Source organism: Ambystoma mexicanum, chromosome 3p, assembly GCF_040938575.1.
Source record: "Ambystoma mexicanum isolate Mex_15411 chromosome 3p, UKY_AmexF1_1, whole genome shotgun sequence".
Classification (NCBI taxonomy): Eukaryota; Metazoa; Chordata; class Amphibia; order Caudata; family Ambystomatidae; genus Ambystoma; species Ambystoma mexicanum.
In genome coordinates, this window is record NC_090925.1 from 1,219,193,016 (window position 1) to 1,219,218,312 (window position 25,297).

General features: G+C 49.2%; 1 protein-coding gene across 3 annotated transcripts in view; it reads right to left on the reverse strand.

Moving 5' to 3' along the window:
• ANKHD1 (ankyrin repeat and KH domain containing 1) overlaps positions 1-25,297 on the reverse strand; it is a 1,723,611-nt gene that overhangs the window by 426,302 nt on the left and 1,272,012 nt on the right. For all 3 annotated transcript variants that reach the window (XM_069652665.1, XM_069652666.1, XM_069652664.1), the window contains exon 25: positions 10,383-10,545. In XM_069652665.1, coding sequence (XP_069508766.1) covers positions 10,383-10,545 — 163 coding nt within the window. The remainder of the gene's footprint in view (positions 1-10,382; positions 10,546-25,297) is intronic.

The following is a 25,297-nucleotide window of genomic DNA, read 5'->3' on the forward strand; positions in this document are numbered from 1 at the left end:
GGGACAGCCTCTATAGCTTCTTTTTTCAGTAGCTCTTCTACTTCTTGAAGAAGAATAGTGAGGTGTTCCGGTGTCATGCGCCGGTTCCGTGTGGGTCTGTATTTTGGGGAACCGTTGAATTCGATGCAGTATCCGTGGGCTATGGTGGATAATACCCAGCGGTCTGACGTTATTCCCTCCCATGCTGAAAGGAACAATGTTAGCCGGCCCCCGACCGGTGATGCATGGGAGGGGACCCGAATCTTTGGGTCATTTGTTGGTATTGGGCGTGGGGCCTTTTGGACTGGAGCCGCGCCCTCTTCCTTTGCCACGACGTTGGCCTCTTTGACTGAACTGGGTGCTTTGGTTAGAGGGCCAGTTGGTAGCAGAGTAAAATTGTTGTTGGCTTTGCTGCTGGCGTTGGCCACGAAAGGAGCGTCTATTGCCATAGCTGCGTCTGTTAGGTGGCCTAGAAATTTGGTCAAGAGTCTTGATGGTATCAAACTCCTTCTTCGCATGTTCTAGGGCCTCATCAACTGCTTTTCCAAACAGATGTGTTTGCTCTATGGGCTTATTTATTAGGGAAGCCTGGTTTTCTGGCTTAAATCCCGAATTGCGCAGCCAGACATGGCGTTTGAGAAGTATTCCCTGAACCAGGGAACGTCCAGCTGTCTCTGCGGCATCCAAGGAGTTCTTTACGATGCCCTGGTTTACAAGAGTTCCCTCTGATATAGTAGCCAACAGGCGTGAACGCAGGGGTTCAGGTGCATCCTCTGCTTCGCTGCGCAGCTTGCTCCACTGTGCATCTGCGTAGCTAGCTAATAGGGAATTGTTATTCGCAATCCTAGTTGAGAAGGCGGCGGAGGTCGTGATTCTCTTCCCAAGTGCATAGAGCTTCTTGCCCTCTTTGTCAGGTGGTGCCTCACTAGTAGATAGTGGTACCCCCGCTCTCTTTCTTGCGTTAGTAACTACCAGAGAGTCCGGAATAGAATGTCCCCTGATGTACAGAGGGTCCGAAGACGAAGGGCTGAAGAGCTTTTCTATCCGAGGGTTGACCCCTCTAAGGCCGGATTGGAAAGGGAAGGAGTTATTCTTCTCCTTATAGAAGCCAGGAGTGGAATGGACTGACTGACTGACTGGGGCTTTTTCTTTGATAACTTTTTCTACAAAGTCTATGTCCGGAAGAGTCTCCCCTGTGTCTATTTCAAAATGCGCTGCTGCCTTGCGCAATAGTGCATTAAGTGAAGGCTGGTCATCTATGGGGGAGGTGTTCCCAATAGGTGAGTCCTTGGGAGGAGAAGGGTGAAAGACATCAGGGTCTGAGTGCACTGATGGGGATTGCCAAGGCTGCACTGATGGGGAGTGCCAGGGCTGTGAGGTAGCTGTATCTTCCTCAAAAGCTCCTGCGCTAGTGTAAGGGTCTTCCTCAAACCTCTCCTCCTCATGTTCTTCCTCTCCACCTAAACACTCATCTTCCTGGAGGTATTGCTCCTCTTCAGTGAGGTCATATGCATCTGTAGAAGGGGTAAACAGCCTAGGAATCTTGACCCTAGGGTCATCCTGGGTCCATTCCCTTGGTCTTTTGGGTGTGGGTGGGTTTTGGCTACCCAAAAACCTCTCCATCTTTTCCATACAAGAATGGAGTCTTTCCATGGTCTCATGGGGAACCCCTGAATAGTCTAGATGGGGGAAATCAGTGTTATCACCTTCAAAACGCTTCGAACGCTCCCACAACGTCGACAAAAGGTTTCCGTCGCCCTCAGAAAAGCCCTCCGGTAGTTCAGAAGTGCCTTTAGATGAATGGGGCAGTTCCTAGCTACTTATGTGCTTTTTCGGCGTTTCTATTTCCTTAGGTGTGGTATTCGATGTCTGTTTCGTCGTCCGCTTACGTTTATCCTCGGAAACAATTTTCGCCAGACTCTCGACGACAAGTTCGTCAGTCGAGGGTTCTGGAGTCGGCGTTGCCTGCGCTGCGCGTTGTTTTTCGACGGCCGCTCTATGGAGCGTTACGTCGGATGTTTTTGAGGTAGCGCCCGTGTTAGATGAAAGCCCAATCGCTGGTCGCGGCTGCGTTTGCAGGTGGGGCTTGAGACCCTTGCGGTCTGAGGTCGATGCCGGAGTGCCCTGCGTCCCCTTCGGCGCTGGTGGATCCTTCGTCCTCGACGAAGAAGAGCCGTGGGTTGTGTGCTTATGCCTATGGGGTCTGTGTGCGTCCTTGTCGCCGGGGTGTTCATCCCCATAAGCAGGGCGTGAGCCGAGCCCGTCGGGGCCGGGGACGGACGTCGAGGAGCGCGAGCGCTCCTTCTGGGGGTTAATGACTTCCGTAACGGACGTCGAGTTATCACCCTCCTCGTCACTTTCTGTAACAGCGGCAGCGGGTGAGGAAACTGACTTCGACATAGCGTAGTCCGCCCACCTTTTAACTTTCCGTTCTTTAAGTGTTCTTGGTTTCAAGAGCTTACAGGCCGCACAGCTGTCCTCTTTATGATCGAGGGGCAAGCAACGATTACAGAGCTTGTGTTTGTCCTTCCAAGTGTATTTGCCCCTACAGCGTGGGCAAAACTTAAAAGGTGTCCTCTCCATAGCTGAGGCAATAAAAACTGGTGATAACAACCCCAAGGGAAAGATAGGGGAGAAAGAAAGATTCTCGACGAGAAGAAAAAAGTTCGAACCCCCACTCTCCCTACTGTATGTTGGCCGGCGAGGCCTGGCCACGTGTTCGGCAGCCCCGAGGGATCTCCTCCGTCTCTTCCCCTCCGTCGAAAACTTGCACGGCGGAGAAACAGCTTCACAGCTAACGTCGAGGGGAGGGATCTTTACAATAAGTATATATTAAGGACCGAGGTCCGTAGTAATTGTTTTGCAATGTCTCTCTAGGAGCTCCGCGTAAGGCGACCATAAGCTGGGCGGAAAAAAACAATCTGAAGGACCTAGACGCGTGAGGGATTGTGGGTACAACGCACGTCACTATAGGGATAGTGTTACAGACACGCCTTGTCGACGTCCCCTTTTTCGACTACGAAAAACCAAATGCAATACTCCGCAGTGACCACTGGATATCGGACCTATGCACAGCATGTGATTCTAAGCAGATTGACAAACATCAGAAATATATATTCTTGAAGTGCAAGTAGAAGAGGCCTTGAAAAGACTATTTGTAGTCTTGGATTCAGATATATACTGAGTGAAAAATGAAGAAACACCAGAGGCTCGACCCTGGGGGTGCACAAGTGATCAGTGCTCAGTAGGAGTAGGGGAGTATGCGAGGTTGGCGTCGTGGAAGGAGAGACAGACAACAGATTGAATGTATATTTGTATTAAAGAAAATGTCAGGATGGAGTAAAGCCAAACTAGCCCTATACTTAGGTAGGATTTCCATGCTGAAACAAACTAAGAACCGCTGTGTCAGAAGTTCAACTGAAAAGTCTTTGTCCAAAACCTATGCTTCCCGTCAACACTAAAACAATGTGCAGGGATGTCACCCATTAACTAAACAGTGTTCCAAAAGTAAAGTACTAAGTCATTTCCAGCTCGGGCTTACTCTTCAGCTTCTTTAACCAAAAGGTCAATAAGTTAATTACAATGTTCAATTTACCTTCTTGTGGACTTTAAGTAATAAAGTCCCATGCATTTATAAAGGTCAGGATACCCTTCCCCAAGTTCCATATAGCTCCGGGGCAACACGTCTCCGGGTTCCCTTGGCCAATTGCAATATCAAAGGATGACAAAAAAAGAAGTATCTTGAAGCTTTGTTCTTTAGACTATATTTCAAAAATTCTTTACATTTCAGGATTCTCTTGACCAAATCTGATATGCAACAAATGATAGTTTTCCTTTCTACACAACAGCAAACTTCCTTGTCATCAGGTAGGGGTTCTCTGGTCTTGGCACAGTCGTTAGAACACACAGTCCACCCATTACAGGTCATGCAACCAGGAACCTTGCATTCGCTCTGAATAGTTATTTATTCAACAGGTGGTAGTTCTCTGGTCTAGGTGCAGTTGTTGGATCGTACGATCCACCCATTACAAGTGACAACCAGAAACGTCCAGCTCTCCTGGAGTACTTCAATATTCAGCCAAACATGTGGTTTCTCAACCCTGACCCTAACTTTTCACTCAGCCTTAGTTTCCAATTTGCTTCAAGTTCATTGCTTAGTAGTTGTGCGGTTTCATGTAAATCAATGTTCCAAATGAATAGTCTTTTGTTTCAGTTGGATATTCAATAGGTGCAAGTTTTGCCAGTTTCATGCACTTCGATATTCAATAAAGGCAACTTTGCCGGTTTTCAGGGACCACTACTCTAATCGCAGTCCTCTGGACCGCTCGGGTGATTGTAGTGTCTCTGACACTTACCCAGACACAGCAGCTCCTCTGTGCAGCCTCTCCCCAGGCGGGAAAGCATGTTTGCTGGGTGCTTCGGTCAGCACATGACGGCTCTCGTGCGCAGCTCCGCCCCCGCTCCTCGGCAGTGCCTGCTGCCCACCTTGCCATCTGATGGATCTCCTTCCTCCATTGTCCCACCAGCAGGACTCCAGGGATGTTGGTAGGTTTCTTGGCTGCTCGTGTTCCTGCACAGCACCTTTTGTTCAGACTTCCTCTTCCCCAGTTTCCTCTAAATGCATCTGCAGTCAACCTTTTATACACCTGTGGTCCTTCAATGGGCTGCAGGTGTATTCCATTAAGGTTGCCTGACTGATTACAAGGACATGCCTGACATTTATACATCTTCGTCACAGTACCAAAGTAGTGAGAGTAAGTGGTGTCTATTACGCTCAGTTGTTTCTTCCTCATCTCAGTACTGTTAGATACACCAAGAGGGGAATAAATGGGAACTGCCTTATTATGATCCAAAAAGGTCAGGGAAGGATTAGGCTGGTTATCATGAGGATAAAGGGGATACTGTGTTTTGCCCCAAGGGACTTTATTCCCAATTCTCCTCTTCCTCTTAGGTTAATATCACCTATTCTTTTCAGGAAAAAAATCCCATAACTACTTCTGGCTGGTATAGGGTTTCCTTCCTGAAAGGATAAGGTAGAATACCGAGTCTCACCCGAGTGCATTCCCACCCCCAATCCCAAAGGACCCTCCACCCAAGTGATCCTCCCTTGCTCGTCCACCCCCAGGGTTGGGATCCAAAAGCGCTAGCCCTTCCCTGGCCACCTCCATAGAAGATCCAAGGGGAGTATATGTAAGGACACCCTCAAGTTTCTCACAAGTACCAAATGGGTGCAAAGCTTCTAGAAACCACACAATAAAAAGGACTTGTGTTAAGCTTTCAAACGTGAACAGCAAGGTTGTTGAATGTAGAACTTTTCTCAAATCGTTGATTGAAAGTAGAGAACTAGTAGAGGACTCCCACACTTGAATGTGCAGTGAGAATCTGAAGATGGCTTACAGGGTGAAGCTATAGGAGGTACTGCCTATTGGCTAGAGGGTAAATCACCCAAAACAATTCAGAACACAAAAGTGACTGCGGTTTCTTATTTTCTAAATGAAACTGCTTTAATATTACTGAGAATTCGTAGCCCGACTATGGGGAATATTAAAAAAAAAAAGAATGTAAATCTATGAAAGATTTGTTTGGTCAATCAGTCTAAATTCCAATTTCCCATATTTCGGCTCCAAACAGCAAGGTGGCAATAATTTGATAGTCTAAAATTAGAGTAATAGAAGTATAGACAATCGTACATTTTTTTTAAAAATCAAAAATGAACTGAAGACGAGAGAACCGCTAGGGGGCGCGAAGTTGAAGGCTGCTTAAACGTGTAGCACCCGCTTCCAACCGGCAATAATGAGAGGCGATTGTGCATTTTCATCCAGAAAACCGCAAAATATCCTGGCATACAGACTTGGGCAGCGGCAAGCGAGCAAGCAAAGGGTGCAGAACGACACACGAGGGAAAAAGATTGAACCACGAGAAATAGCCACTGCAACGTGGTGTCGGCAAGTCCTGCGGGGCCGCCTCCACGTACCAGCCCAGGAGTCTAGAGACTTGGGTCGTGACGAGGAGAGGGACGATAGAACCAGTCAAAGACCTGCGGGACCACAAACGGAGCTCCGGTAGCTGGCACACATGCAGGGTGCTGGAGAAGGACCCCGCAAGCCAGCGCTGTGGTGCAGAGGGCAGAGAGAAGAGGAGCGGCGGTTTGGAAAGGAGTGCGACTGGGTCTGCAGCTGCACGCGAAGCAAAGTAACTGAAACGTGGAGAAGGTAAAATTGGCCCCAATCGGCGGGAAGAGTCCCTCCTGCCCCCAGGTGAAGCGCAGTAGACCAGGTGGCAAGAAAAGACCAGCACGGGTGGGGGGAGACCAATGCACTTCAAGGTAACACGCTGAGAGCAGCCCGCGGTGAGCTCTACTCTGCCGCTGCAGGCCCCCCCCCCTCCCGCCGGCAGCCATCGAGTGAGAACGGGGAGTGGGGTGGAGCCCACAGGCCATAGCAAAGTCTCTGGGATGCAAAAAGGCTGACAAACACCTCCAACGCGGGACACGTAAGGAAAGGAGAGCAGAGGCCCCCCCAGGGACAACATCCAGTGAGGAGAAAGGGGTTAAACTCCATAAGGGTCACACCCTCCAAGACTAAAGGAGGGCGAACCACACTGAAGGGGAAGGTTCCCAGAGGGACAGAAACAAGGCGAGCAAGAGCAGGAGGAGGACTGAATGGGCCTAAGAGCATGGCAGAGCACCCAAGGCAGCAAAAGGCAGCTCAGGAACACCCCGGGAGGACAGAGGGTCTATGTCAGTGTCAGGAGACTTTTAAAACACTTGCCACATACACGGATGGCAGCAGCAGGCCGGAGAGAGACAGTGAGGTGCTGAAGGGCAGCGGTGCAAAGCGGGAACCTGTCAACCAAGCCAAACAAGGGCCAAACTCCTGGGATAACAACGCTAACCAAGGAGCCTGAAGCACAGCAGCAGTGAGTGGAGGTGAACCAGTGGTAACCTGGGGAGGCGGAGGCCCTTAGACCACATACGCTTACCACCAGAAAAGAGAAGAAGAGACACACCCGAGACTGGGGTCCACCCCACGGGGACTACCACGCAGGAGTATAAGAGCCCAGTCTGCAAAGGCGATGAGAAAAGAGCCGATGGCACAGTAAGCGACAACCACGCAGGCCGGGGGGCCACACAGGTGAGGAGTTGGCTGGAAGGTGAATTTACATCCCCAGGAACAACCAAGGAAGACAGAGCCATAGTGGTGAAAGCAGTGGGGCAGCAAAGGTGAAGCAGAGAGTTGGAACACGAGAAGGCGGAGAACAGTAGATACGAGGAACCGCATTGGACGTTGAACAAAAGGAGTGGAGAGAAAGATTTGGAAAGAAGTACAGAGGGAGTGCAGTGGTGGTGGAGGGAGCTGGAGGGGACCCCTGGAATTAAACAGGAGAAGCACCGAGACATACAGTGTGACCTGCAACCGAAGCAGATGGCGGGAGCAGCGGGAAAGGCGTAGGAAACAACAGAGATATGTTCATGTTTTCAATGACTTGGGACACATACTTGCAAAAATGAAGGCCCTAACAGGCGATATACAAACCTCGCTCACTGATCTAACCTGTAGAATGACAAAAGTCGAAAGCAAAGTGGAGAGCCTAGAACATAACCAATTGAATGCAGACTTGCTCGAAAGGAGGCTCGATGCCAGACAGAACTGCAGCTCCGCAAGGAGGAAGTAATGTTGAAAATGGACTATCTAGAAAATAGAAAAAGACGGAATAACATAAGAATACTGAGCCTGAAACTAACGGCGAGAGAAACCCCAAGACAAGTGGAGGAGAAGGTGCAAGCCCTGGTACACCATCTGTTCGAAGCTGACGGAGGAAAGCAGGTACAGCTTCAAACGGCACACAGACGAGGCAGACCATACAGGAGCGGTCCCCGCTCCATCGTATCGAAGTTCCTGAGCTATAAGGATAAGACGGAAGTACTAAACCGGGCAAAGCAGCAGAGGGAACTTGACTTTGAAGGATCCAAGTTTACGATATACCAGGACCTGTCCAACCTCACTCTCTCCCGACGCAGAGTCTGTAGACCACTTACCAAGTGGCTCCAAGAGAAAGGCATTAGCTACAGGTGGGAATACCCGTCCTCGTTGCAGTTTGAAGTGGACTCTGTGGAATATCGCATATCCTCTGCAGAAGAGGTAGAGCAAGCCCTTGTTCACCTCACAGTGGGTGCAGACTCTGAATTAAGGGACCCCGAAGGACCCAGTACGAGCAGGGATATGTCAGGCACAGCACCCAGCCTACAGAGGAGGAGGAGAGGACACACGGCAGAAAATACATGTGGCTGAAGGGACCATCACCCCACAAGATGCCCAAAATGCCGGAACACTTGAAGGAGAATAACCCAAGAGAAAGACCGAAGTGAGAGAAGAGATGACAACTGGTACTCCGGAATGAAAATACAAGAGCGAATAAGAATTGCTGGAGGGAGGCAAACATCGCCACTCCAAGGTGGCACTCAATGAGAGAGAGGGCTTCTCCAGGACTCTTCTAGAATTCAAGTTACAGTTATTAACCGTTAAATTGTTATTGTAGGGTTTTTACAATAGTTATGGTTCGGGGGAAAGCGACAGTAGCGATGAGGGAATTAGGCCCCCAAGACAATGGTGAGGAAGAAAGAACTGAGTCGCACATCAGATTAAGGAGGAAGAGCTGGTCGTCAATGTGGTGCATTCGCAATGGGGAGAGGTGAAGCTGAAAGGAGTGTCTGGTGGTGGGGACACTGAATGTGAAAGGTCTAAACTCCCTCACTAAAAGATCATTAGTCGCCAGGGAATTTCGCAAAGCATCCCTTGATGTGCTCTTCCCTGCAGGAAACGCGCTTAATACGTGAGGAAGAGCGAGCGTTAAGAGGGGAAGGGATCGGTCAAGTCCACTGGGCATGAGGAGACTCCAAGAAGGGCAAGAAGTGGGGGGGGAGGGGTCGAGTCGAAATAGTGATACACAAGGAATGCAAGCTGCGGGAATGTGACACCACTAGCCTATTGAAAGGAAGGTTGCTAATACTGCATGGGACCCTGGAGGGGCCAACGTACTTCTGGCTGCGGTGTATGTACCCAACCAAGGGCAGGCAGTATATCAAGAGCACTCAATGAATATAGGAGCAGGAGGCCGACCTATACATGTGGGGGGACTTTAACCCTTGGGCGGATGAAACAAGGGACAGAAGAACCGCAGGGCGTGGAGTGTGGGGGGAGACAGAGGATGAAGCAGGGCACCTGGGACGTATGTTTGAGACACAAGGGCTAATAGATGTGTGGAGACAACACCCAAGGGTGGAGGGGTACACACTTTTCTCCGCCCCACATACACCAGGATCGACTACCTACTCCTGAACAGGGACCAAGGGATAAGGGTGATGCGTAATGAAAGAATATCGGTGGGTTGGAATGGATAAGGAACCTGGGATGGATAAGGAACCTGGATGGGGTAGATGGGCAACTGGACCCCCTCCTAGTACTATTTGGGATACAGGTAACGGAAGGGGACTGCCTTAAGTTCCCGCACTTTCTGCCGTTAGTGGCGCTAAGGCCTGCATAGCAGGAGGCTGGAAAAGAGCGGAACCTCCTAGTGAAAAACAATGGGCATCTAAAGCCCTGGATATATACAAGATGGAGCAGCTCACTAGACAACTGCATGGCCAAACTTCCTCAAGAGCATTGCAATGAGCAGCCTTCCTAGAAATACACGATCCGGAGAGGTCTCAAATAGGAGGGGGACCAAGGGAACCCCCCCCCCTCCCCAAGCCCAGGGAGCAAGCATGAATCGAGGCAGGAAACAGGCGCAGAAAGGGAAATTGAGGAGAAAGGCACTATAGGCTGGAGAGAGGGGAACGTGAAAGGAGCAGATATTGGTGGACCAGACCCAGGGAGGGATTATGGTGAAAATCAGCGAATGCGGAGGACAGATTCTGAACTGAAAGAGGCGTGAATGAAGGAAGGAACCAGACTAAGGCAGGTTCAGACGAGCCAGCTGCTGAACTTACCCAAGAGCCTAGTTTGTTTAAAAAAGGGTTGGGGGTTTGGCAGGGGGTTTGGAATAAGGGGGGGGGGATTAGTGGGGTAAATTTGTTCATACTGTTGAGGGGGGAGGGGAAACAAAACATTTCCAAGTTTGTCATGGTGAGCTGTGTACTAAGTAAAGTGTAAATGTGTTCTGTTAAAGTTCCACCCATGACAATCTACCAATAAAGCTTATTTGAAAGAAAAAAAAGTGAACAGAAGACATACAGACCCAACCTAATCCTGGTAGTGTTTTCTATAGCAGTAATCTGTGTGATAGCCCCATTGAATGGAAACTATAGTTATGATACATTTAATGTAATCTAAAATGTGTAGTTTCTAAATGAATTTTGATAAGAATGCCTTTCATCATCTCTTTGCATATACATAGTATCTCACCATCAAGATCATTTGTTTCTTCATCCTGCAGATCAAACCCCTCTGTAAATTTTGTTTCTTCATCATCCTGTTTTCTTTTCTGCTCCTCTTTCTTCTTTTTCCGTTTTTCCTTCCGTTTTTCTCTCTTTGCTGCAAGAGCTTGTTTTCGGTTTTCCTCCCTGGACTGTGAAGAAAAAGTATACATAATATGCAATGTGATTTCACTGTAAATTGAAAAGTAAATGAGACTGTTAATGTACTATCGGATTACCGGTCCATGGACATAGCAGGAGAAATTACCATAGAAAAACAAGTTCCACAAAAAGCTACCCTTAGATGTTGCATAATTACTTGGAGACAAAAGATAAACAAAACAGAGTGATTACACCATTTTAACAAGCATATATCAAAGATGGATAAGTCGGGCCTGCAAAAATATAACATTTATTCAATATACCACATCATAAAATTCTGGCCACTTGGTCATACAAACACTTCAAAACAAAACATGTATCTCACATGTATACTGCAACGGCGCGATCGACAGGAGGAAGCAAGTGCACCAAGACTCCAAACCCACAACAGCCACGGGCGCCACCTGGTAGCCCTTCCAGATGGACCAGATACCAGCCAAGGGGTCCAGCGACCGCACACGCCAGCAGCAGACTAAGGTGAGAAGCGCCACAACACACTGGCATCTCACTGTGATGGCGGCGGAGTGGACCCCAACCCCCATGGAGGGCATTCACGGAGCAGCCACTGCCAGGAGTACACCTCCCCTTGAACAAGCCTGCTTAGCCAGAGTCAGGGCTGCACACGCAACTACAGCACTCCGAGTCCAAAGTGAGGAGGAGCACCGGATTTTCCTCTTCCTCCACAGCACTGCTACTGGAAATGGGCCACAAGCGGGCCGATTGAAGGGCACTACCTATGTAGGCCTCCTCCAATGCTAGGCGGCTGACCCTCAACACCCCAGACCACAAACCCAGCAGGGTAAACAGCCCCAGGTGCAGGCCCCACACGCAGCATGCACAAAAGAACAGGCGCTGGAAGCGGCTTTTAATAATACAAGACCTATACCTGGGATCAATACGCTCCTCAGCTCAAGATAAGTGATGTGCACTCTGCATCAGTGGGTCCCTGAGCACAATCACACCTCTGGGACACCGGCTCCTGTACAACTCGTGAGCCACCTCCCGCCAGGAGGTACACCAACGCACACCCAATCTACATAACAACCTGCCTAAAGACAGCAAGGTATGAGCTAGGAAACCCCAAACCCACTGGACCCACTTGAGCGGGGAGGCCGGAGGATAGTCTGCTGCAGAGAAAGCCCACCTGGCACTGGCACCACAGGCACCCCCCTGAGGCTCTGTCCACACTGCTGTGATCACAACCCAAACACGGATACGCCACTGGGCAGCCTTGGGTGCTATGGACGACACAACCACTGCACACAATGCCTAATTCTACACAACTGGCAGACTCAGGTGAGTACCCTACCCCTGAGCAGCTAGGGGAAGCCTCACTGGAACCTAGGCGACCATAGGACCTGGTGGCACCTCCGCCACAGTACGGGCCGGCACCAGAAAAACAGAAGAGACCGCCCTCGACGCCGCGTCGCTCCAGGAGACTAACAGGATCCACTCGGACACAGTGCATCAGGTCAACCCTAAGGAACGACCACTGCCACAGATAGGTCTACACGGCCAAGAACCACAAGCGACCAACGTCACTCCACTCATTACTCCGGACAACGTAATGGGAAAAGACAAAGCCAAAAGGCAGACCCTTCAGAGTAAGATGGACCTCTATACGGTTGGGCCCCTCCATGGCCCCCCAACCACAATCGGCGAAAAGGAGGCTACAGGAGAAGATTAACTGAACATCTCGCTGACAGACGTCATGAGTGCCATCAAGTAGTCGCGGAAGTCCCTCGAGGGGAAAATAGGGGTCTAACCACAGAGGTGTCCTTTCTACGGCAGGACCTCCACAACCTATCCTCGAGGGTGGGAGAAACAGAGGATCTCCAACTCAGAAGACACCATAGGATGGATGAGCAAACAGCTTGCCACCATAACCCAGAAGGTAACACAACTGGGAAACAGAACCGAAGACAGTGAGGGGTGAGCGAGGAGGAACAATATTCAGATTCTCGGAATTCCCGAAAGAGAAGAGGGCCCCAGTATCGAGCTCTTCCTGGAAGACTGGCTGGCCGACGTATTCGCACCCAAAAAAATCTCCAAGTTCTTTTCCATTGAACACGCCGACAGAGTTCCAACCGGACGGCCCATCCCCGGCGCACAGCCAAGAACAATCGCAAAACTCGAACTTCCGGGATAGAGACAATCCTCCAGATGGCCCGCGCCACTGGCCCCATCACATATAACGGCCATCGGGTCGGATTTTATCCGGACTACATCAGGGAAGTCCAGAAGGCTCGTCAACCATACGACTCAGTCAAGAAGAAACTGCAAGGCCTCTCGAGGAAAGACACTCTGTTCTTCCCAGCGCTACTCAAAGTGCACCATGAAGGAACCACCCATCTGTTCCACTCGCTAAAAGAAGCCTGGGATTGGTTGGAAACCCAAATCCTTAACACTCCAGAATTCCACAGATCCCCAAGAGAACCTCTGAGGCAAACGCTGGGCCAGGCGGTCTCTCCGCCACAGCAAAATACACAGGACCACGACCACCCTGCATTGTCACAAGACAGACCTGATGGAGAAGGGGCCGGATGAGGACTACCACAAGGACCTTGCTATTGATAACAGCACAGAATTAAGGGGACCACGCACTGGCGGCTGGCATGGGAAGACAGTAAATCACTCACGGTAGGCGCAAGCTCCCCGATACCTTCAAGAATGTTAGGACTTCAAGTTACGCGCCCGGTTGGCGCTCAGTTCGGGCTACAGGTGCTTCTAGTTGGGGGGGGGGGAGAACTACAGGGAGGGACAGAGGGAGGGAAGGCAGGTCACAAAGCAACGGGTACAAAAAATTACCCAGATAGGCATCTTGGAGATCAACCAAGGCACACGCTCGATTTCACACGCAAAATGACAACACCTGAACACTGTATTCTCAGCGGGAACACCAGATATAGGCAGAACCAATGGTCTAATAAAGCGCAGAGGACACAATGGCACCTCATTATAAATACTGCATCTACCAATACCTCCGCCCCTCTGTAGCATGGTCGCATGTAACTCCACCACTAGGAACCTTCGGTTCCTGACTTGGAATGTGAATGGGCTAGGTAACAGGATCAAGCGCCGCTTAGTTGTACAACTTCTGAATAGGCACACGCCAGACATAGCATTCTTGACTGAAACACACCTGGCAGGTACAAACTTCTCTTTCTTCAAACGCACAAACTACCTAACAGCAATCCATGCTGGCTTCACCATGGGCTCCCGCGGCGTACTAATACTCATTAACAAAAAACTCCCCTGCCACCTTTATTCACAGTCACCAAGGACAAGGGGGGCAGATACACATACATAACAGGGACACTATGGGAGCCATCTATTTCACTGCTAGCAGTCTATGCACCACCAAACCTGCTGTCCACGCTGCTCACCGACATCTCCCCACTGATCACATATGACACATCGGAAGTCATGGTGATGGGAGGCGAATTCAACGAGGTCATGAACCGTGTCAAGCCCAGGGACCGTATCTCTCCAGGACTGAAATCACTGCACTGGCTCCCAGTGACTGCGAGGATCAAGTTCAAAACCCTCTGCATTGTCCACAAGGCCGTCTGGGGACTTGGGCCAAAATACCTTCAACTCTCTCTTCCTAAATATCTTCCTTCTCGAGCTCTTCGCTCATCCGCCTCCAACTCTCTCAGGGTCAGCCGCTTCTCCAAACAACGAGTTGGGGGCAGATCTCTCTCCGCTGCAGGGGCCTCCCACTGGAACAGCCTTCCTGCCTCCCTGAAACTTGAGGAGAACCATCTCCGGTTCCGGAAGCACCTCAAAACCTTCCTCTTTGCCTCCGCTTTCCCCCCCCCTCTCCCCTGCTAATACTACTGAAACTGCATTGAATCTGCAACTGGGCCACTCACCGTTCTCGGTCCTTGGCCCAGCCACTCTCCCCTGCACTGCCTCCCTGGCAACCCCAGCACTACGGGACTGTGTCTGTATCCCCACAGCCTCCCTTCCCAGCACTTGTCTGCACTTACTTCGCACTTGCCACCAGCTGTCCCTTGTTATTTATCCTGTATGCTAATAACCCTGTACTGCACTTTCCCCTCTTCCTTTCCCCCTTGCACTTTTCCCTTCCCCTCTACCCTTTGCACTTGCGCGATCTGAATGACACCTGGCCTAGTAGGATTGTTGTGTCTCCCCTTGTTCCCCCCCCTGCCTCGTCGCGCCTTGAAACACTTGTGTATAGGCGCGTTACAAATGCCATATCATATATCATGAACGTAGAAATGGACCGAATACATCTATGAGGTAGAAACCTCACCACACATACATAACTGGCCACATTCATAAGCGCCCTAGGTCTCCAGGACACCCGGACCGTAGAGAATACTCCTTCCACTCTGGGGCCCATGCCTCACTCTTGAGGCTAGACTTCTTCATCCCAGCCATAGACACAAAATCTGCGAGGCATATCTACTACCCAGAGGAATCTCTGACCACTCCCCTCTGGTATTAGAAATCAGCACCTCTAGACCACCCCCCCCCCCTCTCCAACCCACGTCCCCATGCTGGCGTTTAAATAATTATTGCCTGGGATTTCCGGAACTGGTAGAAAAGATCCAAGACACCACCAAAACATACTTTTAACTAAATACGGGGACCATAGCCGACGGGGAAGCCTATAAAACAGTGCTAAGGGGCAACATCATCTCCGACAACTGCGCACAAGAAAGCATCTTGCCTCGTTACACAAAGCCGAACAGGTCAAATGCACAGAAGAGGCTAACCTGTTACTAGACACGCCCGAAACACACCGGGCACTGATACTGGCGCAGAAACACCACCAAAACATAGCCCTAGACAATGCCAGGTAAGCGCACAGAGCTGCATGCGCCAGAGTGTATGAAATCGGGGATAAAGTCGGCAAAATGCTGGCATGGTTAGAACGCAGGTACAAAGGGAACAACCAGATTAGACGACTCAACAATGGTGACACTGACCCAATAATAGCGGACAGAGACATAGCGGAGGGCTTCGCCACGTACTATGCTAACTTATACAGGGCACCCTCCACCCCAATAGACAAATCAATAATGGATCAAATCACCCTCCCCACTCTCACCACAGAGCAGCAGTCCCTTCTGGACAAGGAGATCACGGAAGAGGAAGTAATAGCAGCCATGTCGGGGCTCCAATCCGGGAAATCCTCCGGCCCGAATGGCCTCCCAACAGAACTATGGCAGAAGATAGGGGCAAATGAGATTGCCCCACACCTACTGCGGATGTATCAGAACGCGCGAGACCTGGGATCCCCAACCACCGGACCACAGAGAAGCCACCATAATAGTGCTAACCAAAACAGACAAACCCCATGAAAACTGCGGGTCATATAGACCCATCTCCCTCATAAATGGCAAAACAAAAATCCTTGCGAAGGGATTAGCCGAACGACTGCAATTGGTCATCAGTTTCCTGATCCACCCGGACCAATGTGGTTTCATGGCTCAGAGGTAAACCCGAATGAACCTATACAGATTACACTAAGCCCTGGAAAGAGCTGACAAACTCCAGGGTCCGTTGGCATTGCTCGCCATCGACTTCGAAAAAGCCTATGACTCGGTGCACTGGGAGGCCATTTGGGAAATAATGCACCGTATGGGATTTGGTCACCAGTTCATGACATGGGAGAAACTCCTGTACAACTGTCCAAGGGCGAGAACCAGAGTCAACGGCTGGCGATCAGAACCCTTCACCCTAGGGAGGGGCACAAGGCAAGGCTGTCCCTTATCAGCCATGATTTTCGCTGCAGCGATAGAACCCCAATCAACGCTGCTGAGGGAGTCAGTGCTCTGGGAGGGCTTCCGATGGTCGGATGCATGGGAGGACAGAGTCTCACTGTATGCAGACGACCTATTAATCTACCTGAAAGACCCAATCAAAGCATGTCCCGCAATCACACACATATTAAAGGAGTATGGGGCCTTCAGTGGACTAAGCGTCAACTGGGCCAAATAGGGAGGGCAAACGACAATCCCGGTAAACTGTCCATGCCGAGTTGAAACAACGCGATTCAAGTATCTAGGCATACAGATCACAAATAACCTCACAGACTACATACCTGCAAACTTACATCCCATCACAACGAGATTCGTAGAGGACACGCGTCACTGGGTCTCGCTACCGCTGACCCTACTGGGCAGAGCGGCTCTTTCAAAATGATTGCCCTACCCCGCTTCCTATACCGTCTACAGAATGCCCCGCTATATATCCCAATACATGAGTTCCAGAAAATAGACTGTGACCTCCGGAAACTGTTATGGTGCGGTGGTCACCCGCGTATAGCGCTTGCCACACTCCAAAGGTCTATCTGGGAGGGAGGTATTGGACTGCCCAGACTACAAACATACTACTGGGCCAGCCAGATGGCAGTCATGAACATGCTACATGGAGATGCTACACTCACACACATCAAGGCAATAAACACCAGCAAGGGACCGCCTCCCATCGAGCTCCTAAATTCCAACCTGAACAGGGCATCTCCCCCAACCATGTTAGCGCACCTGACACGAACCTGGGCAGACACACACAAGTACATGGACTGGGACAAGAAACTACCACCAGAGCAACCATTGTGGAATAAAAGAGGTCTCCCAGAAATTAAAAAGCTTCCTAGATGGCCCACCTGGGTGACTCACGGGATAACGAGGACCAAAGACATCATACAGGAGGGCAAGATGGTCACATTCAAAACCCCAGTCAGAACACACTCTCCCACCAACAGAATACCACTACACTCAAAGCACGCACTACAAACTCATCTCCCGGACATGAATAATATGCCCGATTACACCCAGATGGAACGCAACTCAATTCCAGAGCAGATCAAACAAAGTCACTTCAACCATGTACAATGCGATCACCTCCTTTGCCACAAAGGAACTAGCTAGCCACAAGGCCAAATGGCAACAGGACATAGGAGCTATACAACCAGAAGACTGGATCGGTGCACTGATGTACCCCAGGGAGGTTGCAATCTCATCAAGACTCCGGCTCGTCCAGCTTAAGATTCTACACCAAACTTATGTCCCAAGAGTGGCCCTTTTCAGGTGGGGTAAAGTCTGAGACTCGCAGTGCCTGCGCTGTAAGCACGAGGAAGGCACCTTCTTTCACATTTTATGGGAATGCAACCGCACACAATACTGGCAGGCATGTTGCGACAAACTAGCTAGGGTCTTGGGCAAAACTATCAAGAGAACCAAAGCAGCTATTGCTGGGGGTGGAGGAGGAGAGTGATTTGTCAAGATACGAAAAATTATTTCTGTCAACTGCCACAGCAGGACTCAGAAGGAACAATGCACAGCTATGGGGCTCGGAAGTCACTCCCAATTTCGACCAGTGGGTTACGGATGTGGACATATGCGCCACAATGGAACACCGGGTGTACACCGCAGAAGGTTGCCCTGACAAAGCAAGCAAAATATGGCAAAAATGGGAAGACTTTCACTGACTGTGCCATTGCCCAACCTGGTACACACACCTGTGAGAATAGTACAAAACAGCAAAACGCCACTGGAGCATTGTGCAACACTGCCAGCGACTCAGAGTTCAAGTATGGTTTATTGAAGGCCAAGATGCAAGGGGAGCTGGGGCGCACACAGAGTTTATTAGTAATTGTACAGTTTATAATGTATGTGGAAAATCAATAAAAATGTTTGATTTAAAAAGTTCCATCAACACCATTCATTTTTGGGTGCACATCATTCAATTTCATTTCTATGAATTTTAAAATCTTATTTCTGAGGTCCTCTGTTTTTGGCACAGAGTAAAAAATTCCTAAATTCTTGAGAGCCAGAATTAATCAACCTTGAAGTTTTAGAAAAGGTTTTGGTGGGTCATAACATCATTTCCACTTGGAATTGTGTATACCAGAACAGGAGTTTTTATCCCTGTAATAATTATGCACTACAAAATCCCTGAAAGGGGCAGGTCTAGTTTGAGTGTCATCATCCCTCGACTATCTGGGGGCAGCTGCCGAGAGGTGTTTTTTCAACATTTTATTCCACAGCCAATATTTATGCAATGTTTATCCCTTCACAAACAATTTTTACAGTATGGCAAATGGAACCTCTATGCATATCAAATAAGGCAGGTCTATAAGAGGGATCTTAATACCTCGTTTATGCGCTCTTCAAAAGCACCCCAAGAGGAATTTCACGTTACATATCCAAAAGGGAAAGGTCGCGGCCTCACAACAGTAAGCCTAAACGGAGACGATAGACGGAATTACAGAGTGTTCTCCAATACACATTGAGAACACAAGAAATGTGAAATATTATGCCCGGGTCGCGTACCTGTTTGTATATATAGAGTCTGTGGAATGCAGGGTTTCCATTTGTACTCGTGACGCCGGTCCGTGTGCCGGAACCTCATTGCAATGTTTGCGCTTATCTCACGCCTGTGTGTGGATGGCGCTACACAAAAGAAGGACAAAATGCCACTTACTATCAACCAACAGAAACGTTGTTTGAGCGAGAATATTCAAACAGCGTGTCTCACTTTCTTGAAAGTATCACCGTCGGTGTGTATCTGCGTCTGTGTGGATTGGATTGCTGCTATGCTCAGGGTCATGTGATATATAGTACTGCGGGTGTTTTTACGTAGCGTGACCGCGCGGAGCATGTCGGACTGATCTGCCATCTTGGTTGTGGATGCAGCTAGATAGTAGCTTATGCGAAAAACAGGTGGGTTAAAACCTAAGTGTATATTACGGTTAGGTGCCTCAGAAATAACTGATGTGGGACGTGCAAAGTGACAGCATGTGCCTGGCGCCAGAGAAACTCGTGTGGCAGGAGACAGATAGCATAATTCGGATGGTGTCTCATAATGAGAGCCCATACACTGGACTTCGTGTGTCCTATGAAAACAAGTTCCATCCAAATTGTCAAATTGACAAAAAAGACAAATGTCACAGGTCACGTCTCTCATGTTAGAGAGCATGGTTATGAAAAAGATATAAAAATCCACCTAGCATTGAGTCATAGCGCTGGAAAAAATGCTACAAATTCATTTTGTCTCCAACTAACTGTGCAACATCTAAGGGTAGCTTTTTGTGGAACTTATTTTTCTATGATGTTCTAACATCCTCTCCCAAATAAGCCCCCTCCAAAAAAAAAGGTGGACCTTTGACCTCTGAGTATATACCGAAATTACTTGCCACTAATTGTTTCTATGGATTCATCTCGCACGTATCCTCATCCTGATAGATCATCCTATCAGTGCCACTGGCTTGAAAGAATTCCATGTTGTGGGGGCTGGGGTGTAGAGGGGTAGGGAAAGTGTGGCTCAATGTCGTGACCTCTATTTTCTTCTACCTTGACTGTGCCACTCCTTGACTCCGGAAGGAATGTCGTTGAAAGTACAAAAGGCATGCACCAGGACCTCACACCACGAGTTACACCCATCCCCGTGTGCTCAGCATGCTGTTCCAGAAATGGCTCAAAATCATTACATTTCTTTGTCAGTAAGTAAGGGGTCAAGTCTCCAGTGTTCAAACGCTATAGGGACTGAAATTCGAATATCTCTATCGAAGACTTTAAACAATATTTGGGTGTGGTATCTACGTACAGAACACACCATCGAGCAGTCTGGTTCCCGTCAGTCAATGAACCCGAAGGCTCCGAGGCAATGGTCATCGCAACGGGGGCTAGGCATAGCGAGGTCCCTGTCTAAATCACCAGCCAGATTGGGTACCTAAACCTTACATGCAGACAATGAGGGTCCTCCTCCAGTGAAGGACATGGAAGAAAGGCAGTTTCATGCCAGTTCTGCCTTCTGACCCCAAGCAACCACAATGAATGTTCAAATGTTGAATATAAAATGCAAACAGGAGGACATTGAGGAACTTCTGCAGCCAGGTGTTTCTCTTTGCTATGTCTCGGTCAACTGCAGAGACAGAGGGAGGCTTTTCCCAGGCTTCCAGTACTAGAGCCTCAACTGTCGGGCAGCAAGTTCGGCTTTCAAGGGCTTTTATCCATGAAGCTCCAAATGAACTTCTGGTCTGGAAGGAGCTGACAATCCTAGCAACTGCAACACTTTGGCTGTCAGCTGTTGGAAAGAGGTCAGAGACTTCGCCAGAGTCTAGGCTGGTAAAATGTCTAACTCCAGGTACATATCCCGCAAGTCGAAAGCTAGCGCCAAAAGTCTTTCCCCCCACTAAAGAACTCCTCTGGGAAGTCCTCATCTCTCGAGGGCATATGGATTCCACCCCTACAAGGAATAGGGTCAACCTTCTCAACAAAGATTTCTCCCATCTTCAAAATAAATGCCCTCTTCCCCCATGAGAAGCGGGGCATGATATAATATGACAATGCATTACTTACCGTAAAAGCATTTCTGATGGTTGTATCTGCTTAGATTCACATGCTGTGCATAGGTCCGACATCCAGTGGTCACTGCGGAGTATTGCATTTTGTTTTTCGTAGTCGAAAAGGCGTGTCTGTAACACTATCCCTATAGTGACGTGCGTTGTACCCACAATCCCTCACGCGTCGAGGTCCCTCTGTTTGTATTTTTCTGCCCTGAGGGAGCCTTCTAGACGTGAGTGAGTACAGAAAAGAGATATAAAAGGAAGTCTATGTTCCTTCCATCCGAGCGGGGAGGAAGGGTGGGCGCATGTGAATCTAAGCAGATACAACCATCAGAAATGCTTTTACGGTAAGTAATGCATTGTCTTCTGATGTTTGTTAATCTGCTTAGAATCACATGCTGTGCATAGACTAGCGAGCAGTACCCGGAGTTGGCGGTGGGTTATGAGAAGGAACAGTAGAGAAAAGATGTCTTAATACTGCCTGTCCCACCTGGGAGTCAGATCTTGAGTGTGCATCTAGACAGTAGTGTTTTGTAAAGGTGTGCACAGAACTCCAGGTAGCCGCTTTGCAGATGGACTCAAGGGGAACATTTGCAATGAATGCTATGGATGCCCCAGTGCCTCGAGTGGAATGTGCTCTTGGCTTGAAGGGTAGTTCTCTCTTAGCAAGAGTGTAATAACAGAGAGTGATGCATTGTACAATCCATCTAGATATAGTGGACTTAGAGACTGCATCTCCTTCTCTTCCTGCTGCCACCGAGACAAAGAACTGATTAGTCTTTCTCAGTGATCTGGTTCTTTCCATGTAGAACATGACAGCTCTGCGTACATCTAGTGTATGCAGACTTTTTTCTCCCAAGTTGGAAGGGTTTTGAAAGAACGTTGGTAGTTCTATAGATTGGTTTACATGAAATTTAGAGATGAATTTTGGTGCAAACCTTGGGTGTGTGCGAAGAACCACCTTATCCTTGTGAACTGATACAAAGGGGTCTAATACGGAAAGAGCCTGTAGTTCACTTACTCTCCTAATGGAGGTGATAGCTATTAGGAAAGCAGTCTTAAGAGTGAGGTATTTAAGAGTTGCCTTGTGCATGGGTTCGAAAGGAGTGCCCATGAGTCTAGAAAGTACCACGTTTAAGTCCCATCCGGGAGCTGGGCTAGCTATTGGGGGGTGTAATTCTCTTTACCCCTTCCATGAAGGCCTTTATAACTGGTATCTTCCACCACGACACTTTAAGTTGGGAAGTGGTGTATGCAGAAAGTGCCGCTAGGTGGACTTTAATGGAATTAAACACTAGACCTGAATCCAGTAAATGGGTCAAGTACAGAATAATGTTAGTGGCAGAGCAGTCAACCGGGTTGATGTTCTTACTTCTACACCAGATGACAAATCTTTTCCACTTGCTAGAATAGCAGTGGCGAGTATTAGGTTTTCTGGCTTCCCTGAGGATGTCCATACATCTCTGAGGGAGATGTAAATGTCCAAATTCTATGATCTCAGGAGCCAGGCTGCTAAATTCATGGTCTGAGGGCATGGATGCAGTGTCCTGCCCTTGTCTTGTGACAGCATGTTGTACGGGCAAGGAAGTTTGATTGGGGGAGATAGGGACATCTCCATCAAGTGAGCGAACCATGGCTGCTGGGCCCACATTGGGGCCACTAGTATCATGGTCACCTGCTCTTGGTGCATCTTGTGCACCACCTTGTTGAGGAGGGGAGTCGGGGGGAAAGGCGTAAACAAATTTCCCTGACCATTGAATCAACAGACCGTTCCCCTTGGACTGGTTCTGGGGGTACCTGGAGGCGTAACTTTGGCATTGTGAGTTCTCCAGGGTTGCGAACAGGTCTATTTCCGGGAAATCCCATTGCGTGTAGACGTTTAAGACGATGTCTTCTTGCAATTGCCATTCGTACTCTTTGGGTAGGGGGAAGTCTCTGCTGAATTTGTCTGCTAGCAGATTGAGTTCCCCTGGTACATGTTGTGATAGTAGGAACATGTTGTGTTTGAGAGCCCACTTTCATATATTCTGGGACAGCTTGGACAGTCCTGGAGAGTGAGTGCCCCCTTGCTTGTTGAGATAGTACATGGCTGTGGTGCTGTCTGTGAGGACCATCACTGTCCTTCCTTGTAAGTGTTCCTGAAAGGCTTTCAGTGCTTTGAACACTGCTAATAGTTCCAGCAGGTTTATATGTTTGGAAGCTAAGCTCGGAGTCCACACTCCGTGAGCAGTCTGATGGGATAGGTGAGCCCCCCATCCTGTAAGGGATGCGTCTGTGGTTAGAGTGGCTTCCACTGCGGGTGTGGCAAAAGTTTTCCCTAATAACAGGTTTTCCTTTGTCCACCACCGTAGCGAGAGAACCAAGGCCTGCGAGACCACCACTAGGTCATCCCATTGTCCGCTGGCCTGACACCACTGGCTGTAGAGCCACTCTTGCATTGGGCGCATGCGCAGGCGCGCGTGAGGTACCAAATAAATACATGACGCCATCATCCCTAGCAAACGCATTGCTTTGCGTACCGTCACCTCTCGACCTGCCACATAATGGGGGATCTGAAACAGCATGTTTTGGACCCTCTCGTTGGAGGGGAAGACGAGGCCGTCCTTTGTTCGAATTAGAGCCCCTAGGAATTGTTTGATTTGGCTGGGGTCTAAGCTGGACTTCTTTTCGTTGATGGAGAAGCCCAGTCGGGACAAAAGGTCTACGGTCTTTTGGGTATTGGATAAGCATGTTTCGTAAGAATCCCCTGTTATGAGCCAGTCGTCGAGGTACGGGTAAACCGGGATGGATAATCTGCGCAGGTGGGCCGCTGCCACTGCCAGTACTTTCGTAAATACCCTTGGTGCAGATGCTATCCCGAAGGGTAGTACTCTGAACTGGTAGTGTTTGTTCCCTATCTTGAACCTGAGGTATTTTCTGTGCGCTGGCAACATTAAAATATGAAAGTATGCATCTTTCATGTCTAGTGTTGCCATGTAATCCCCCTGTGATAACAGTGGGATTACATCCTGCAAGGTTACCATACGAAACTTTTGGGGTTTGACAAAATTGTTCGCTGGCTGCAGATCTAATACAGGGCGCATGGTTAAATCCTTTTTGGGTACAAGGAAGTACACTGAATAAATACCTTCTGTTACCTGCGATAGGGGGGACAGCCTCTATAGCTTCTTTTTTCAGTAGCTCTTCTACTTCTTGAAGAAGAATGGTGAGGTGTTCCGGTGTCATGCGCCGGTTCCGTGGGGGTCTGTATTTTGGGGAACCGTTGAATTCGATGCAGTATCCGTGGGCTATGGTGGATAATACCCAGCGGTCTGACGTTATTCCCCCCCATGCTGAAAGGAACGATGTTAGCCGGCCCCCGACCGGTGATGCATGGGAGGGGACCCGAATCTTTGGGTCATTTGTTGGTATTGGGCGTGGGGCCTTTTGGACTGGAGCCGCGCCCTCTTCCTTTGCCACGACGTTGGCCTCTTTGACTGAACTGGGTGCTTTGGTTAGAGGGCCAGTTGGTAGCAGAGTAAAATTGTTGTTGGCTTTGCTGCTGGCGTTGGCCACGTAAGGAGCGTCTATTGCCATAGCTGCGTCTGTTAGGTGGCCTAGAAATTTGGTCAAGAGTTTTGATGGTATCAAACTCCTTCTTCGCATGCTTATTTATTAGGGAAGCCTGGGTTTCTGGCTTAAATCCCGAATTGCGCAGCCAGACTAGGCATTTGAGAAGTATTCCCTGAACCAGGGAACGTCCAGCTGTCTCTGCGGCATCCAGGGAGTTCTTTACGATGCCCTAGTTTACAAGAGTTCCCTCTGATATAGTAGCCAACAGGCGTGAACGCAGGGGTTCTGGTGCGTCCTCTGCTTCGCTGCGCAGTTTGCTCCACTGTGCATCTGCGTAGCTAGCTAATAGGGAATTGTTATTCGCAATCCTAGTTGAGAAGGCGGCGGAGGTTGTGATTCTCTTCCCAAGTGCATAGAGCTTCTTGCCCTCTTTGTCAGGTGGTGCCTCACTAGTAGATAGTGGTACCCCCGCTCTCTTCCTTGCGTTAGTAACTACCAGAGAGTCCGGAATAGAATGTCCCCTGATGTACAAAGGGTCAGAAGACGAAGGGCTGAAGAGCTTTTCTATCCGAGGGTTGACCCCTCTGACTAAGGCCGGATTGGAAAGGGAAGGAGTTATTCTTCTCTTTATAGAAGCCAGGAGCGGAATGGACTGACTGACCGGGGCTTTTTCTTTAATAGCTTTTTCTACCAAGTCTATGTCCGGAAGAGTCTCCCCTGTGTCTATTTCAAAATGCGCTGCTGCCTTGCGCAATAGTGCATTAAGTGAGGACTGGTCATCTATAGGGGAGGTGTTGCCAATAGGTGAGTCCTTGGGAGGAGAAGGGTGAAAGACATCAGGGTCTGAGTGCACTGATGGGGATTGC